Here is an 18,489-nt window from a genome sequence, read left to right on the forward strand (position 1 = left end):
TGTTTCCATGCTGCTTACAGGGGGCGGGGAGGGGGACGCTAAGTCTGTCTCAGTGCTTCTAAGCATGGGTGGCAGCAGCCTGTCCCACAAGCCATCTGGTGTGAGCAGAGGTTCAGCCCTCCCGCTCAGCGGGCTCTTCCCCTGGACTAGTCTGGGAGGGCCGGCCCGTGTTGAGCAGCCCTTGTCCCATGGAAGGTGATGATTGCCTGGGCTTTCTGCATCCTCACCTGAGGCCTCTGCCCGACCTCCACTATGTCTTAAGGCTCATGGTGGGGAAGGGCTCCCAGCTGTCCGCCTGTTACCCTTCTGCCACTTCCCTCCCCTGTCCCCAACATGTCCTACAATACAACTGGAGAGATTGGAGTGGTTCTAAGTGCCTTTTCTTTGACCTGGATGTTCAGTTCTGTCCTTGGTCCCACTCCTTTGCTGGGATTGGCTTGGCAGATGGGCAAGGGAGCATGGCTGGACTACCTTCTGCTGTCTTATTTGTCACTAGAAGGCTTAAGTGACTTGCTCAAAATAAGTTTGTAAGAAATCCCCCATGTAGTTAAGCTGTAGGTCAAGAATCCAACCACAGAGGTTTGAGTTTGATCCCCGGCCGGTGCAGTGAATTAAGGGATCTGGCATTGCCCAGGCTATATAGCATAGGTCACAGATGGGGCTGGGATTTGATCTATGGCCCAGAAATTTTCATTTGCCCCAGGTGTGGCCATAAAATAAATAGGAAAAAAAATTGTTATAGGCTTCATAGTACAACTTAATTATTTTTAGAAACTGATGCTCTGTGTTGAGAAAGATTCTGAAGTTAAAGCCATCATGTTAGAATTAGAGCCTGAGACAGGCATTAGCTAATTCTTTTTTGAGGGTAATTCTTATTTGAGGGTGGGACCATTAAGAGAAACTTGTAAAAGAAGGATTGGAGTAGAATGGGAAAAGGAAAACCCTTGAGCAGAGATCGAGTCTCAGAGCCAAGTCTTGGCCAGATTGCTGGTGCAGGGCTCTGGAGCATAACCCACACTGCCATCCAAACTGGCCTCTTGTACCCTTTAGTAGTCATTGGCTTATGGGGTAGAGTAACTTCCCAGGTTAGGGCTTCCATTCTCCCTCCTGCAAGGGCAATTTTCTGGAAAATGGGGCAGCTGTGAGCAGCCAGTAGAGTTGCTGGGGGATGATTCACTGGTTGGGTAAAAGGGATCTTCATGAAGAACCAAGATAGCATCTGTCACACCAAGGAAAGGCAACTAGAGCGAATTCGCAAGATCTGCCATTGCCCAGGACAGGAAAGTAATGGTTAAAGCATGTTTGTCATCCTGGAAAGAGGGTTGGAAATGGAAGCCAAATTTCATCATTTAAAATATGGTGGGATCAGGGTGGACACCGTCTCTGACCACGGCCAGCTACAGAGTTTACAGGATCAGTGCAAAATGAAAACGCAGGGCCTTTGTTGAAAAAAAAAAAAATTGTTGTTAATTTCAAGAGGGCAACAGCAGGCACCAATTAGTCTGAGCGTGAGGCCTGTGTGAATGCACAGCTTCTCTCCCCAAGAAGCCAGTCTGTCTCTGGCAGCTAGGACTTGCAACCAAAGAACTATAGCCTGGAAGCCAAGCACAGCCACGTGTTGAGGTCAGATGAGGACATGTGACCCAGGCCTGGATGTCATGGAGACCAGGACTCTGAGGCTTTGAGCACAAAGAGGGAGTGGGTGAGTGAGTCTGGAAGGAATGTGAGTCTCTTTCCCAAAGCATCTGGTGTCTTGCCAGTCTAGCCATCTGATCATCCAACTCACTGAGTATACCTGTGTGTGTCTTTGTGATATACCTAACTGCTAAAATAGAAGAAAGCTACAAAGCCCTGGAGAGCAGAGTCAGAGGAAGAAAGGCCCATTCTTGCCGCAGAGAAGACTGTAGAGGGTCTTGGCTGGGAAGTATGAACTGTGAAGCCACCAGGGCGAGATGGGGCAAAGCAAGCACTAAATCTGGGGCCTTGGATGCCAGAGGGAGGATTCTGAAGTTTGCACTACAGTTGGGAAGAGCAAACACCGATCAATGTGGGGGCCAAGCAGCAACACAGGCCCTTTCCAGAGGTTGGAGCCGGACTAAGCGTGGAGAGTGGTAAGGAGGGGAAGGAGGCCGAGACCAGCGGGAGATGCGACTGGGCGGACCTCGGGGATCAACTTTCCCCAAGGCTCGGACGGCAGGGGGCGTGGCCTCGGGGCTTGTCTCCGCCCTCGGGATCGGCACGTGCCGCCGCCCCGCCCTCCGCGGCTGGCCTGCCCAGGGCGCGCGGGGCCGCGGCTCGGTGCGCAGCTGCAAGGGATCGCTTCCGGGGGGCGGGTCAGCGGAAGTGAGGGTGGTAGAGGCTGGGCGGCCCGCTACGGTAGGAGGGGCCGTGAGGTGAGAGTCCTGAGCCGGAGGCTGAGGTGAGACTAGGTGCGAGTGCCGCCCCAGAGTGGAAGCGCGGCTTTCCGGGTCCGGCCGTCGCGCAGCCTAATGAATGCCAGGCGCTGTGCGTTCGGTGCCCGCGGCTCCGGTGCCCGCGCCGGTTCTCGCGGCAGCCACTGTTGTCCACCTCACTCGGCAGGGGGGAAACGGAGTCCCCGGAGGCAGTTGCTCGCCGGAGTCACCCAGATGCGCCAGAGGCTGCTCGTTTCGGACGCCCCCTCGCTCCTGCCGGGACCCGGCCCCGGGCCTGTGGGTCCAAGGGCCGCCGGAGCTGCGGCAAGAACTTGGCCGACCTTGGCCTTGTCGGGTCGGGCTGTTGCGGGGGAGGGGAGGCGTGTCCCGGGCGAGGTCCCTGGGGTCGCGCAGAGTGTCGGCGCGGCGGAGACCGGGGATGATGGGACCAGGCCCCGCTCGGGAGGCGCTGCGGCTCCTGCGGGAGGCCGTGTGTAAACACTGGGACGGCAGCCTCGGAAGGGGCTGTGGGGGCGCAGAAGTGGTCGGAGCCGGCCAGCGCGGCCAGCGCGGCCAGCAAGCTGGGGGGTCTTCTAGCCGGGCACTTGGGGTGGGGTGGAGGGTTGAACTCGGCGTTCTCGTCCGTTTCTCGATTGGACAAATGAAATGCTCAAGTGCCTACCGTGTATGGAGCAGGCGCTGTGCCCTGCTGGGAAGTCGTCGCCCTTGGGGCAAACTTCACGGCACACCGTTACCTAGATACTGCTGAAGGACCCCAAAGGAAACGCAGGGTGCCTCGGGGTGACTGTCAGGGAAGGGGAGGCGATGCTTGAGCTGAGCTCCAAGAATGATTAAGGATGAACTTGGTGAAGAGGGTGTTGGTGTTTGAAGCAGAGGGAATAGTGTAGACAAGACCATCGAAGGGCTGAAGGGCCAGTGTGGTTGGAGGGCAAGGGGAAAGCAGGTGTGGCTATGAAGTGTGCGGGGGCCAGAGTGGACAGGCCCTGGAGGATGAATGCGGTGAGTGGGTAGACAGGACAGAGAAGGGTGAAGATGAGGTTGGGCCTGACTGCCGAGGCCCTGCAAGCCATGCTGAGGAGTCTAGATGTTATCCTCTTGGCTCTAGCAAGCACAGTGGGTTTTAAGCATGACAGGAACATGATTAGCCAGGAGTTCTAGAAAGATGCCTCTGGCTGTTATGTGAGGGTTAGGTCCAACTGAGTTTGGAGGTGAGTTTGGAGAAGTGGCTGCATGACTAAAGTGAGAAACACAGGGAAGCACTGTTGTGTGGAACTTGTGGCAGGCACTGACTTTCAGCCCAGAGCCTGGAATACGGATGACTTTGATAAAAGGCTTGCACTTAGCTGAGAAAGATGAAGCCCATGTAGGAGGCAGCAGGATCTGGACCAGACTTAGATGCTGAGTACTGAGTGACCTTAGACCAGTACTTTTCTCTCTCCAGCTTCCTTGCCCCCTGTATCATAAAGTGAATGATACCTCCTCTCCTAGAGGTGGAAGAGAGACCCTCCTGGGGAGGTTTCCAGAAGGAGCTGCTTTGGTCAGTCCAGCCCCATCCCCTCTTCTGTTGCTGCCCTTGGCTCCCCGGTGACTTCTCACCAAGGGCATTCCCAGTCCTCATGACTTGACATCCCACCCCCTCACCCACCTTTGTGGCCTTGTCATACTCTCCTCTTTACATATTTCTCACCTTCCTGGCCTAGACCTGTGCTGTTGTGGTTTTCCTTCCCTTCTTACCCCCTCTGAACTCACCATGGGGCCTTGGGGCCAGGGGACTGAACTCACCTGGCCACCTGCCTGGTGTGCCTTTCTTAAGCAATGATATTCAGCCTCTGCTAGAATTACTGTATTCAGGTTCTATCTGTCTTCTAGATTGTGAGTTCCTTAAGAGCATGGCTGTGTCTTACTCCTTCCATAGCCCCTACAGTACCCAGCACAGGGCCTGGCACAGAGTGAGTATTGTTAATGTTTGATGAACAAGGCACTGAATGAGCTCATTGACTGCATCTGCTCACCAGGCAAGAACAGCTGTGAGCAACCCAGTCCGTAGGGACTCCATGCATCTGTGTCTTGTTTTAACGGTTCATTAAGCACTTTAAAATCCCCTGTTTCACTGATTGACCCTCCTGTCACCTTTTTACAGATGGAGAAACCAACATTCAGAAAGGTTAAGTGACTTGCCTAATGCTACTAACCCAAGATAAAAACTTGGGCACTTTTCCCTGTAGCCCAAGGGACTGAGTTTGGTGGCTACTGCTGGCTACCTGTCCGTCCCCCTGTCCGTCCCGCAATTCCCCCACCCCCACCCCGCCGTCCTGTGTTTTCCCTCTTCCCCTTGTGACAGCTCAGCAGCGCTAGACTGGGTGGCACATGCTGGGCTTTTACTTCTCATCTTAAGAAATGAATGTTGGACTTGGATGGTACCTACATTCCGGCTTTCCCATGAGCTTTTTAACTACCAAAGTGTTCTATTTACATCTTTAGGAGTGGGGTTTTTTTAATCTTTCTTATCAACTCTTTAAAAAATTTTTAATTGACGTATAGTTGATTTACAATGTCATATCAGTTTCAGGTGTACAGCACAGTGATTCATATGTATATAGTTATACATAGTCTTCAGAAGTTTTGCCTCAGGAAATCCAAGGGCTCCAGAAGGCTCCCAGGGTTGGGCAAGCACATGTAGTGAGTCTGGAACAGAACCTTTAAGGGTCTGGATTTGGAGAAGTCATTGTTGGGGGAGCGCAGCCTCTTGGGCTGGTTTTTTCCGCTGTGAAATGTCAGAGGAGCCTTGTTAGTCATGGTTCTGCAGGGCCTGGCTTTATGGGGGGGCTTGTATGGTGGTCACCGAGTCTCCTGTGGGGGGTGTTTCACAGGAAGGGAAGTCTGGTGTTCCTTAAAATGGCCTGATATGAAGGCCTCCCGCCTCCCGAAGCCTCCAGAGCTGCTCTGTGACTGCCTTGTCCTTCAAGTGCAGAAGCCAGTTAAACATCAGGAATGGAAGCCAATGTGGTAAGGCCTGTTCCTGGGGGCAGGGGGCTGGGTGGGGGGTGTGTGGAGGTTAAGCACTGGACCTGCTGAAGTTCTGTAGGCAGTGTTGAGATTCCCAAGTTAATTTTTCCCCCGAACCCAGGCCTGGAATTGAAGGGTCCTCCCTTCCATCCCCTCCCCCAAGGCTGAACCAGCTATGATCTTGGGGCAGTTACGGAGTCAGTGTGTTTCTGTCTTTCTGTGCAAAGGGAAGGGAGGGCAGCCTGGCTAATCCCTATACCCAGCTAATTCCTCGCCCTTTCACTGGACCTGCCCATCATCGACTGTGCCTCAGTAGCGGCAGTGTCCCCTTAGGTGCCTGGCCAAGGTGAAGCTTGGCTCCTGCTAAAGGGGCAAGGGGGAGAAGATGGGGACAGTAGCTGGATTTTCTCTGAAATTGTGGCTGTCCCTGTCTCTCTCTGCCTAGACCATCCCAATCTGGCAAAACAAGCCGCATGGGGCTGCTCGAAGTGTAGTGAGAAGAATCGGGACCAACCTGCCCCTGAAACCATGTCCTCGGGCATCCTTTGAGGTAAGTGAGCTGGAAGAGCAGGGCGAGTAGAGGCTCAGTGTATCGGGGGATGGTGCTGCTTCTGTGCCCCAGACTCCTTGCTGTGGCCAAGGCAGGTTGCTTTCCTGGTCACTTCGTTTGTTTCAAGAAACATTTATTAACTGTTTTTCATGGATCCTGGTCACTGTGGCTTCCTGATCACACACAAACCTGTGACCACAACAGTCAGGATTCCAGTTTGCTCATAAATGAATCATATTGCATCTTTGATGCCTTGGCTAAGTGACTCAGGTTTCATCAGGCTCCAGCAATCCAGTTGAACAGAGTAGGCCAGAGGCCCTTGCCGAACTGGATTTCCAGACTAGCCATGTCTGTGCTCTGAGATGTGTGCCTGCAGCCCTGGCAGGTCCCCACGCAGGACACTAAGGGCTGTGGGTGATTTTGAGTTGAACTCTACTTTTCTACACCAGCACTAAGACTTGCCCGCTTAGCTATCTATTTTCAGTGTTTCCCTGAGGCCATTACTCCCCATCTTCTTTCGGGTGACATCTAGCCATTCTTTTACTGGGCTATTTCAGTCTCACCTCTTGTTCCTAGGGGGCCTTTAGCACCCCCTCTGCAGCAGATTCTTGTCTGGCCCAGGTGAGTGCTGCACTGGAAAGCTAAGTACCATTTATTAGTCCCAGCTGCCTCCCTCTGAGAACTAGCATCAGCTCCAGGCTAAATATCTTAAGGTGTGTGAGCTTGGGGAGCTGGGACACAAAGGAAATACTTATCTTTCTTCCTACAAAGGAGACAGAAATATAGGCATGAAGAGGTGTGGGCCCAGGGGGAAGCAGAAATAAAGGATGCTGAGCTGCAAAGTCTGTGTAGGAGCTTGATCTGGAGTCTGACTTGGCATTAGGGTTGGTATTAGAGACAGGAATGCAGTGTGCGGGATATTGTTGTCCCATGACCCAGTTGCCAGTTATTGCCAGTTGTTGTCTAGGGCGGGATGTGGCCCTAGCTGCCTCAAGCACCAGGAACAACAGCACCAGGGAAAGACAGCTAGGGAGCATGAGTCAGTTGAGGTTGTCCCCACACTTGGCTATAGCTTCTCTAGTCCTTTGGCTGGATGCTGTGGGGCAGAGACATCAAGGGCACAGGCTCCCACCAAGCAGCAGTAAGAGCAGTCATAGTAGCTAACATTTATTGAGCCCCTGCTATGTGTCAGGCACTACGCTAAGTATTTTGTCTAGGCTCACTCATCTCATTGCCCATAGAGGAGCACTGTGGCTAATCCAGGAAAGCTAATGAAGGCTTCCCCTCAGGGGCCCTCTTAGCATTAGCTCCTGGGTCTGCATGTAAACTTAGAGTATCTCTTCACTCCTGTGAGACCCAGGTGTCAGAGCTATCAACTCCTGATTTACCTGCCAAACAGCCCTTAGCAGAAACATCTGAATTTAACTCATGTATAGATGGGGTTTTGAGAAATTATCTTTTGATTTGTTGTAAATTGATTACCTTAAATTTTTTTAAGGGAATCTTGCTGATTTATTATTTTTTAATTTATCTACTTAAAAAGATTAAATTGTGAAAAAGTGTCACTTTTTTTTTAACCTAGTGTCACTCAGTCTTTCTGTTCTCTAGTTCATTTGGTTGGAGGACCTATTTTTAAGGAGTTATGATTCCTTTTGTATAATTATTTTTATTTAAATATAAATAGTCATATTATCAAATTTTTGCTTATAAATAACAGATCCCAGTTAGCTTCAAAGGTGTTGTAAAGAGCTTGCCAGAAGATTTCTCTTGGTCTAACAGATTGTCCCATGTCCACCTGTATTCTTACAACCAGAAGGCAAGACACTTTTAGAGGCCATCTCTTAAAAAAAAACTCTACTGACCCCCTTGTTCTAGACTGGGGTCAGCAGAGAGCAGATAGAAAGTATTTTAGCCTGAGAGCCATGGAAGTCAACTACTTACTTCTGCAGTTGTAGCTTAAAAGCCAGCACAGATAATACTTAAACAAATGGATGTTTACTGTTTTCCCAGTAAAACTTTATATATAAGAACAGGTCCCATCCCTGCTCTGCTCTAGGACACCGTGTTTTGCTTGGAGGATACAACAGGCTCATGACTGGTCTCTTAACCTTCCCATTCATGCCAGAGTGATCTTTGAAAACCTCACATCTGATCCTTACTTAAAACCTGCTGGTGGCTCATTATTGATTTGAGAATCAAAACTCTTAATTCACTTCCCAGTCTCTCCCAGCTCCCACCCCTCCAGTCCTCTGTTCTAGCCATGCTGGATTATTTGTAATTTCACAGACTGTTGATGAGTTCTGCTTCCCCACAGACCCTGCCCAACCTCTCTGACCTCTGTCTGAGGGATGTGCCCCCAGTCCCTACTCTGGCTGACATCGCCTGGATTGCTGCAGATGAAGAGGAGACTTATGCCCGGGTCAGGTAGCTGAGGCTATGGCCTACCGGCTGGGGAACAAAAAGCTCTTCCCAGATGAGGTGGAGCCACAGGAAGAGTGAGAGTGAGAGGGGGAGGGCAACAGGAATGAGAGTTGTGGCTTCAAACGGGGAGAAGAACCTGGCTGTGTTACTCTTGTAGGAGTGGAAAAAGGAGTTTTAGAAGGGGTGCAGTGGCCCACTGTCTCTGACACACTCGTCTTTCCCTGGTCCAGGAGTGATACCCGCCCCCTGAGGCACACCTGGAAGCCCAGCCCTCTGATGGTCATACAGCGCAACGCCTCAGTGCCCAACCTGCGTGGGTCTGAGGAGAGGCTCCTGGCCTTGAAGAAGCCAGCCCTGCCAGCCCTAAGCCGCACCACAGAGCTGCAGGATGAGCTGAGCCACCTGCGTAGCCAGATTGCTAAAATAGTGGCAGCTGATGCAGGTAAGAGCCCCTGAGCCAGGCCAGGCTCAAGCAGCCTGTTCCTTTTTGTTTGGCTTTTGGACAGGATAGGGATAAGGATGATCCTTGGTTCAGTGGTGCTTGGGCCTAGGACGCTGGGGTCGCCCAGAGGCCTGGCTAACCTGTATAATCTCTGGAGGATTTCTGTCAGTTATTCGGGACTGGCTGGTTGGATTAGGAACAAAATCTTCACTAAACCTGGGCAGATTCCCTCTCTTGGCCGCAAAAACCAACGCTTTCTTCCAAGTGTCTTTAAGATCATGTCTTCCGAGAGCTCTCCGTGGCTTTCCTTACCAATTTGAGAAGACGCATTCCTTACCACGAAGGGTCATAACCCTTTTAAGCACCTCTCTTCCCTTTCCTTCCCCTTTCTACCAGAGACTGCCTCTCCATCCCTCCACCTTTCTGTCTGCACTTAAGGCAGAACCACTAGACATGGGTGGGATTCTGCCTTGACCAGAGGCAGGAAATACCAACAGGTAGATCTCTCCTAAGATGCTCGGGAGAGAGCATCTTAGGAGATGCTCTCATATTAACCCTCACATTCTTCCCATTCTCACTTTTTTGTTCCTCATTGATTCAAAGCCAGAGCTCCCAAACCTTGTCAGTTGGTAGAACACATGAAAGTCATGGTGTTCTCTTTAAAATCTTCAAGTATTTAATTCCCTCATGTGGCATTTTTCTAGAGGAGTTGAACTTGAATTTTCCATTTATAGTTTTGGCTGCTTTTTTGTCATCTAAGAGATAAGTTGAGTAGTTTAGGAAAAGTCAGAGTGTTCCTTGGAAACTTAGAGTTGAGAAAATTCTCTCCATTAAAATTTGGGTCCTAGGAGGACCATAACTATTCTGGTTTTTTTTTTGTTGTTGTTTATTGTTTTTGGGTTTTGTCGCAGAACAATTTTTCTAGCCACAGATAGCCAGATTCAGAGGCGCATAGTCAGAAGTACTGGCCTAGTTAAGGAAAAGGACAAATTCAGACTTTGGTTCTGCACTGTCATTTCAGTCTAAATAGTGCTGTCACTCCATAGCCCACTGTAGAATGGGAGCCTTTAGGAGGCAAGGCCTTTATAGGGTGGGTTTTTCTTCCCTCCTGGAAGGAAGAGCCCAGAGCTTCTACACCTTCTTGAGATCCTGAGAGGGGAAGGTAATGGAGGAACCCAGGATGCCGTGGCATCAGCCCAGGAAATGAATGTTTGGTAGGCAGGGCTTGTGGGGGGAAGATATAACTGCTGTGTTATAGCCCCAGTGTCCATCCATGCCTGTTGTTTTCTCTTTCAGCTTCGGCTTCATTAACGCCAGATTTCTTATCTCCAGGAAGTTCAAATGTCTCTTCTCCCTTACCTTGTTTTGGATCCTCATTCCACTCTACAACTTCCTTTGTCATTAGTGACATCACCGAGGAGACCGAGGTAGAGGTCCCTGAGCTTCCATCAGTCCCCCTGCTTTGTTCTGCCAGCCCTGAATGTTGCAAACCAGAATACAAAGCTACCTGCAGTTCGTCTGAAGAGGATGACTGCGTCTCTCTGTCCAAGGCCAGCAGCTTTGCAGATATGATGGGTATCCTAAAGGACTTTCACCGGATGAAGCAGAGCCAAGACCTGTAAGTATATGATAAGAAGCTATGAGGATCTGTTTACTGTTTAAGTTGCCTGTGGTCATTATCTAATGCAAGGTACTTGCATAGTAAGTCCTCAGGAGTAGCCCTGTTATTTCATTCACAAAGCTTGCTGCCTGCTTGCTAATGCCTGGGGCCCCAGTTTGAGGAAAGAGCAACACTTTACATTTGGTTGGGGTGCTCTAACTCAACCAATTGGTATCAATCTCATAGAGATTTTACGAGAAGGCTCATCTGATCCAACATCTGTCTCCCAGAGGGGCTTCACTACTTCTCATACTGTTTAATGATACGTGTCCCCATGCCCCATCCTCTTCAGAGTACAGTTGCATAATAACTATTTTAGTATCTCAAAAAAGGAGACTTATTTGGTGGAAGGAGCAGTTCCTTTAAACACAGTGGTCCATTATCAAACCAGCCGTGCATATTCAGAGATTTACAAACAAGGCTTTTGAGACTCCAGGGTAGTTCCTAAACCTGGTGGGTGCCTATCAGGATTGCTCAGATTTGTTAAAAGTACACTTTAAACTTACGAAAGCAGAACCACCAAGGAGTAGAGCTGTGGGTGTTTCTGATGAGAATGGGAAGGAATTTGGGAAATACCTACCATGAGAAACTCATCTAGTAGAGAAGCCCTAGAGCTCCAGCCTGAGTTGCCACCTTGCAGTGTTTCTCTACTGCACAGGACATAGCCAAAAAACTTTTTCAAATGCAGGTTCCTGGGCACTGAAATATTTAACATCTGGACCTCAAAGTCCAGAGGCCAGGTGTGCAGTTGTGTTTGTTAACGCAGTTAAAAAGCTATTTTGGAGGCTGGGCTAATGAGGGCCATCTCTTGAGCTGATGATGTTCTTGAAGGGACAGTTAGTTACCTCGCACAAGGATCCCTTTTTTTTCTGGCCCTGCTTTCTTCTGAAAACTAGACAAAGGTCCTGGTGGTTGAGTCTGTGTGAAAGTCACTTGTACCTTCGTTCTCTAGCCCTCGGGCTGGTCATACTGATCCAGTCTTTGGTCTCCTCCATTCCCAAATTCAGCTGCTATTGCTTTGGGGTCACCTTGAGTCTTTTTCTTCTGGGTAATGTTTTATAGATTGACTCTCCCAACTTTCTTATACCTGCCTCTGGTACCATATATTGGATCTGGGACCCCCTACTGTCAAGCCCTTCATCTCACTCGTGTCCTGAGATTTTTTTCTCCTTTGCTGGTAGAAGGAGCTGGGTTGATGACTAAGAATGGGAAAGTAGCCTTGTCATCAAGGTTCATAAATGTGACAGACTTTTCTCTTGTTTTTGCTTTCAAAGTTTAATAATCAATCTTGGCCCTTATATCTACCATAATGACCAATAAAATGCCTTCATGAGGATATAAGTTCAGACTTAGTTCACTAGAATTCCAAGCAACTGTTTTCCAATTATCTAGGAAATCTGAACCTACCCTAATCTGGAACTGGCTTTGTTTTCACCCACGGGGCCCTTATGTTGTGAACATCTTACTGTAAATTCTGGATCTCTTATAAAAAACTTTTCAGCTCCCCTGATGGGGAGACAAGGTGGTAGTAAATTCTCAGCACACCTTTACCCCAGAACTGATAAAGGTCAGAAATGCAAAAAGTCATCCGTCACTTCCCTTGCTGACCTGGGGAAATGTTTAGAAAAGATAGGGCCAGAAAGTAGGAGCAGCTCAGCCACCACAGGCCACTGCCAACAGATTGATGGTCCTTTACCTTGACCACGTCTTATAGGCGTTTCAGAAAATAGTAAAGCCACGTCTAGTTAAGAGGTGAGATTTGCAAGCAGCTAGCCTGGTTCTGAACTCTGGATTCACCACTTACTGAATGACTAATGACGGATTCATAAACTTTCTGTGCTTCAGTTTCCTGCTCTGTAAAAGAGCCTTGTAGCCTCTACCTCACAAGAGTGTTGGGAGGATTAAATGAGATGGTATTCCAGCACACACAATGCTGCCCAGGATAGATAAGTACTCAATAAATATAAGCTATTATTGTGCCTCTAGGAACCGGAGTTTACTGAAGGAGGAAGACCCTGCCATCCTTATTTCTGAGGTCCTTAGAAGGAAGTTTGCTCTGAAGGAGGAAGATATGAGTAGAAAAGGAAACTGAGAGCACTCAGCTCTGCAAACTCAGTCTCATGCTCCTGGAATTCCTTCAATAGCTGCCTTCCTCACCACAGATGTTTCTGCCTCTCAATTACAAACCTTCCGCAACAGTCTTGCCGAAAGCTAGAGCTTGGACTAAGAGAAGAGCTGCGTTATATGTTTTCCATACTTCAAACCTTAGCAGAAGCTGAGGCCTGTGTTGAGCTGAGACACATTACAGGTAATGTGTAGGTTGGAATGTCCCAGTTTAAAGCGTGTGATAGGTGGTTCTGTTTTTCCTTGCCCCTGTATGAAAATAGGTCCTAAATGACTGACTTCACTGCATTAGACCCCATAAGGTCTCACCAAACACTTTGTACCCAGCTGTCACTCACTCAGCCACTTCCTTGCAGCAGAGCAGGGCTGAGGGGAGGGAATTATGTTTATGTACTTGTTCACAGGGCAGGGAAAATCTTATGCTGCTCCATCATGAACTGACACCAATGCCCAGCAATCACTCTTTCCCCCTCTCGTGTCCAGCACCTACATGTAGAGGTCGGGCCACTGACACTTGGGCTGCTGCTGGGAGGCCCGGGCTGTTTTTTTCTTATATTTTGTAATACTGTACAACCAAATCTACCCTCCAAGGCCCTGGGGTCTTATTGGTTCCACTGATTGAAAGCTCTTTCTCTTCCATGGACTGTAGTTTAAGCCCAGCAGGAAAGAGAAATGGGGAGGGGAAAGAGTACCATCCTTCTTCCAGGCCCCTGACTGCTCCTTTGCATTGGGCCATGGTTTGTACCTACCACACCATGCATGATTCAGATGCCCTCAGGTCACTTTCTCTAAGGTATGTATCCTCTGTGTGTTTGGGTTGAAGCACCTGACATTAAAGGAAGGATTTGGAGAGATGTTACATTGGGTGTGTCCATCTGAGAGTTGTGATCACCAAGAATCTCCCACAGGTACAGAATTCCTATTTTAAGGTGTATGAACTTTTGTAAACAGGTTCCTGGCTGCCCCTTTCCTTATAAGGTCTTGCCTTTATAAGAGAATGCTTCCCTAGGGAGCTGCTTGTCCCTTTCTGTAGAAATTTTGCCCTAAGCTCTTAAAGCAGTTCCATCTTATAACTTGCAAGCCTGCCCCCTAGAGACTTATTTTTAAGCCTCTTAGGTACCACACCTGCAATATGGGAAACTGCCACCTGGGGGATGATGTCTTGAGTAGACCACAAGTCAGATTATTGTGTTCAGATTAGATCCATGGTAATGACAGAGCATTTACTATTAAAGAGTTGCTTTTTCAATAATAAAATTGGTAATGTTTTAAATACCATCAGAGCCAGCTTTGTAAATAGTCATTTATTTGGATTCATAGTTTTACAAAGGAGGTTCTCTCCCACCTTGTAGTAGAAGAATGACATAGTCACATTTAGATCGTTATACAGGTCAGCCTTTTTTTAGGGAGATGTTTAAATAGAGAGTATGTAACTTTAAAATGCTGTTACCAAAAACTAACAAAACTATCTAATCATATTACCTCTCTCGCCAACATCCCTGCCCCTGTAAACATGGATCTGGGAGATTTGCCTTCATCCAAAAAAGTGTCAAGAATAATGTTCACAAGCTTAGGTTGAGTTACCCAGCCAGAGGTGAAAAGAACACATATCCATAAACAGCAGGTTCCCAGTCAGGCATCTGAGAAGAGCAGAGAGGTAGCTCTGTGCAGGCTGAGCAGCAGGCTCTTCAGCAGAGGGAATGTGTACCTGCCCTGACCCCTCAGTGCTCATCAGGCTCATGCAGGGAATTTACCAGCCACCACCTCCTCAGGGGAGGCACGATGCTAATCATACTGTCTCAACAAGCAGTACTACCTCTTTATTTATAAAGAAAATGCTCAATAACAGCGTCATCCCATGCCTCCCACCCACCCAAGGTCATTCTCCTGAATGACCTTTCTAAAACAAAGATCTTAAATTCCTCTATTCAAACATACTCCTCAGAAAGTACTTTGAGGGTTTGTTTGTTTGGCCTTGCCTGTGGTCTGTGACGTTCCCGGACCAAAGACCAAGCCCAGACCATAGCAGTGACAACACCGGATCCTTATCCCACTACACAAGAGAACTCCCTCAAAAAAAAAAAAAATTCCTGTCGTGGCTCAGCGTAACAAACCTGACTGGTATCCATGAAGACTCAGGTTCAATCCCTGGCCTTGCTCTGTAGAGTAAGGATCCAGCGTTGCCCTAAACTGCAGCATGAAAGTCACAGATGTGGCTTGGATCTGGTGTTGCTGTGGTCGTGGTGTAGGCTGGAGGCTACAGCTCCAATTAGACCCCTCACCTGGGAACTTCAAATATACTGTGGGTATGACCCTAGAAAGATAAAAAAACAAAACAAAAAACACCTCCCCGAAGATACTTTCTTCTATGTCATTTCAAGGTACTTTCAGAACCAAACCCTCACAAAGGCATTTAGAATTAGTGCCTGATAACTTGATTACCTTCAGAGTCCTGGGTAAAGAGCAAATCAGGCTGCAGATTTAACTGAGTGGTCCTATCCTGGCCCTGAGCCCAAGGGCTGTTAGGAAGCTGCCCTAAGCCCTGATTCTGGTCATTGGTTACATCTCGGAAAGGAGCTCTAGAGTTGTGGGCTATGACCCTCTGGCCTTGAGAATCCTCAGTAAAAAGCTGGCTCCAGGAGTCCTTGTCATTCTTTTCACTGTCCCAGGAAAACACAGGAGGAGGACAGGGGCTTTGTTTCACTGCTGTGTCTGCTCCAGTCCAGAATTCCTTGTATGTTTGAAGGACAGGGGACTGGCTGTTTGTCTTGGAAGACACATTTTCCAAGTTAGTCTTGTCCAAGAGCTGATGGCGCTTGCGCCCAGGTGTTTTACTGTCTCTCTCCACACTCTGATAGTTATTTTTCTTGGATCCATGAAGCCAGTCCCTTTTCCAAGAAGAATCTTCTCCCTCCTTTTGGTCCAGCAAGCAAGGATTCTTCATGTCTTGGGTGAAGGAGCAAGCCAGTGAGGCTTTACCCTCTTTAGCATGGACTAAGGTATCAGGCTGGAACAAAGACAGCACAGTCAAGCATGGGATTCCTGTTTCATGGTGGCAGTTAGTCCGGAGGGACTTCGGAGAAAGTCTAGTAGCTTCCTGGATGTCTGCAGGGGTTGAAGTGGCTAAAGGGGGTGCCATGCAATCATCCTCCAAGCCCTGGATCAGATGGTCTAGCTGGACTGCATCTTCCTTAGACTCTTTGTTGGCCTGACTTTCTATATGAGATGAAACATTTTTCTGGTCACCACCATTTGTCTTTCCTAGTAAAACAGATGAACAAATATCATTCCGTAGGAAAATCACACCTGAGTGGGATTTAAGTGGCTTTCTCTGAAATCAGTATTAGCTACCATAACTGCCTAGTTCGGGGCCTTAAGACTCTTCACAGACCTTTGTAACTGATCTTCCTGTTTTCAATCTCTATTCTTTCCTTAATTACCTTTCTAAAACACAGCTCTTCCATTCTCCTATTCAAATATGCAGATGTTTCCCATGACCTAATAAAGTAAAAAATGGTACACCATCAGACCACAGCCTACTTTTCCAGCTGAGTTTTCATATAGGGTTTAACAAAGGACACAACAGTTTTTAGTTTTTTTAGAGCCACACCTGCAGCATATGGAAGTTGCCAGGCTAGAGGTGGAATCAGAGCTATAGCTGCCAGCCTATACCACAGCCACAGCAATGCAGGATCCTTAACCCACTGAGTGAGGCTAGGGATCAAACCCACATCCTCTTGGATACTGGTCAGGTTAATAACCTGCTGAGACACAATGGGAACTCCTGCTTTTGTTTTTTATTTAATGTAGTTTCTGCTAGATAGCATTCCTGGTCAGATACTACTCCTGGATATTATCCTTTGAGAAACATGTCCGGATGTACCATTTTACATACTTTTGAGACAGTATATAAAGTTTCAAAGATCACATTAACCAGCCAACTCTGAGAAACCTGGTGAAAGTGTGGGTCTCCTGCTCCCCAAATATTTCATGGAAAAGGGAGTAGAGACAATTAGAAGGGAAGTAAATCAGTAGAAAGGACAGTAACAAATTATTAGGGCCCAGCCTGTCCATTTTATCAGGTATAGAATGGATCCTGTCTGCCTTAAGGGTAAATGACACGAAATTCCTGCTCTCCAAAACTATGCTAGGATCTCATTACAGACAAACCTCAATAACTGATTTCTTCTTTCCCTCTCCAAGAACTATATTGCAGAAATTGTCTTGTAAAAGAATTCTTAACTTTGCCTAAGATTTTAGTACAGATGAATACAGAATATACCACAATTCTGAAAGGAAAGTAGTTTTGGAAAAAATCTGCCCTTGTTACTTAAAGCAGAAGAGTGTTTTAAGTTTTTGTTTGTGGTAGGGAGAATACAAAGCAATTCTGGGAATACCACCACGAGTTAGAGCTCTCTTCTGCACACCCTTCAACTGGCACAAGCCTTGCTCTGTAAGCCCCAAACTACTCTGAGGCAGCTGGTCCCCTGAAGAGGGGAGGGACATGCAAGCAAAGAACTGCCCAAGGATGACGAGACACAAGCCATATTTATGGCAAGTTTTATAAGGAAAAAAAAAAAACAACCACCTCTGAACCTTGATTCATTTGAAGAGCTTCTGACAGACATATCAATCTTACACGGACAAATTATGGTCAATCCAAGACATATATATACCTTACTAGTGGCAGGTCAGCTCCCCTCTGAACCCCCAATTCCCAAGTATACCTTTCCTCACTGCTCTGTCAGGAAATACCAATACTTAACATTAGACTGAGATAAACAGAACCAGAAAAGCATGTTTGCAAAAGCATGTATATATTGCTTTCCAAAGGTGGTGCTTTCTTGTGCTCTATAACCTTTTCTAAATAGGTCAGCCAAGTTTAGCACAATGCGTTAGTGATACCACTTCTCATTAATGTTCCAACAATGGAAAATGAATGCACTCCCTTTTGCTTACTGGCTGCTTCCAGACTGGTCACCATACCTGGCTGCAAGGTGAAGAAGGAAGCAATGCTGGTCTGCCGAGTGCCTGCAGGTGGATGACTTCTTTGAGTGAAAGAAATCTTAGTCTTTCTCTCTCCAGGAAAGAGTGTTAGCATTTTGGTGCTTGACTTGATTAAATGTGTCTGAGAAGGGGAAAAAAAAAGAATAATAGAACTTTAATAGGTTATTATATTTTATTAAAACAGCTGCCAGACAGGAAAGATTCAAAATAAACACCACTAACCCTCTTGGAACCACAATGGACCTTTTGGTCTACTCATACTCTATTTTCTAGTTTTTGCTATATATCTTCCACCATTTTCTGCCATAATGATGGCATTCATTTTTCCTGCAAATCACATATTCCAACTACAGCCCACTCTTTCTGCATCCCCATGGAAAATCAGGCAAACTGACTAAACAAACAGAATTTGTTGAAGGGATTCCAGGGATGACATTGTCTCCTTTTATTTTAAAATAATGAGAGTTCCCATTGTGGCTCAGCAGAAATGAACCTGACTTGTATCCATGAGGATGCTGGTTTGATCCCTAGCCTTGCTCAGTGGGTTAAGGATCCAGCGCTGCCATGAGCTGTGGTGTAGGTTGCAGATGAGGCTCAAATCTGGCATTGCTCTGGCTGTGGCATAGGCCAGCAGCTGCAGCTCTGATTCAACACCTAGCCTGGAACTTCCGTATGTCTCAGGAGCAGTCCTAAAAAAAAAAGAAGAAAAAAGATAATGATTCTACATTGGCAGCAACTGATTCATTTTCAATAGTTTTCAAATAGTCACACAGTGGTTAATAGCATGGCTCCCAAGTCACACAGCTTCTGTTCAAATCAATACCAGTTCTGCCACTGCCAGTTACTAGCTGCATGACCCTCTACA

General features: G+C 47.6%; 2 protein-coding genes across 8 annotated transcripts in view; one reads left to right on the forward strand and one right to left on the reverse strand.

Moving 5' to 3' along the window:
• Positions 1–2,370: 2,370 nt before the first annotated feature.
• Positions 2,371–13,898, forward strand: MTFR1L (mitochondrial fission regulator 1 like). 7 transcript variants are annotated; one of them, XR_014807328.1, is made up of 7 exons: positions 2,371–2,429; positions 5,285–5,420; positions 5,866–5,970; positions 8,285–8,394; positions 8,622–8,833; positions 10,239–10,451; positions 12,480–13,898. XR_014807328.1 is itself a non-coding variant. In XM_021095597.2 (7 exons), the coding sequence occupies exons 2-7, from the start codon at positions 5,406–5,408 to the stop codon at positions 12,583–12,585; spliced, it is 870 nt and encodes a 289-aa protein (XP_020951256.1). In that variant the 5' UTR covers positions 2,371–2,429; positions 5,285–5,405; the 3' UTR covers positions 12,586–13,898. The 7 variants fall into 7 exon arrangements, 3 of the variants coding, with proteins under 3 accessions (XP_020951256.1, XP_003127758.1, XP_020951255.1); XR_014807327.1 differs by having other exon boundaries at positions 2,371–2,419; positions 2,581–5,420; XR_014807326.1 differs by having other exon boundaries at positions 2,371–2,419.
• Positions 12,571–18,489, reverse strand: part of AUNIP (aurora kinase A and ninein interacting protein) — a 40,686-nt gene continuing 34,767 nt past the window's right edge. The window contains 4 exon segments of the mRNA XM_013999063.3: positions 12,571–12,702; positions 12,705–12,716; positions 15,060–15,878; positions 17,604–17,745. Of these exon segments, the coding sequence (XP_013854517.2) occupies positions 12,647–12,702; positions 12,705–12,716; positions 15,060–15,878; positions 17,604–17,745 (1,029 nt within the window). The 3' untranslated portion in view covers positions 12,571–12,646.

This window comes from Sus scrofa, chromosome 6 (genome assembly GCF_054392235.1).
Source record: "Sus scrofa isolate SSC_HxYL_T2T_F1_AM1 chromosome 6, Sscrofa_HxYL_maternal_Yorkshire_Landrace_v2.0, whole genome shotgun sequence".
NCBI classification, from domain to species: domain Eukaryota; kingdom Metazoa; phylum Chordata; class Mammalia; order Artiodactyla; family Suidae; genus Sus; species Sus scrofa.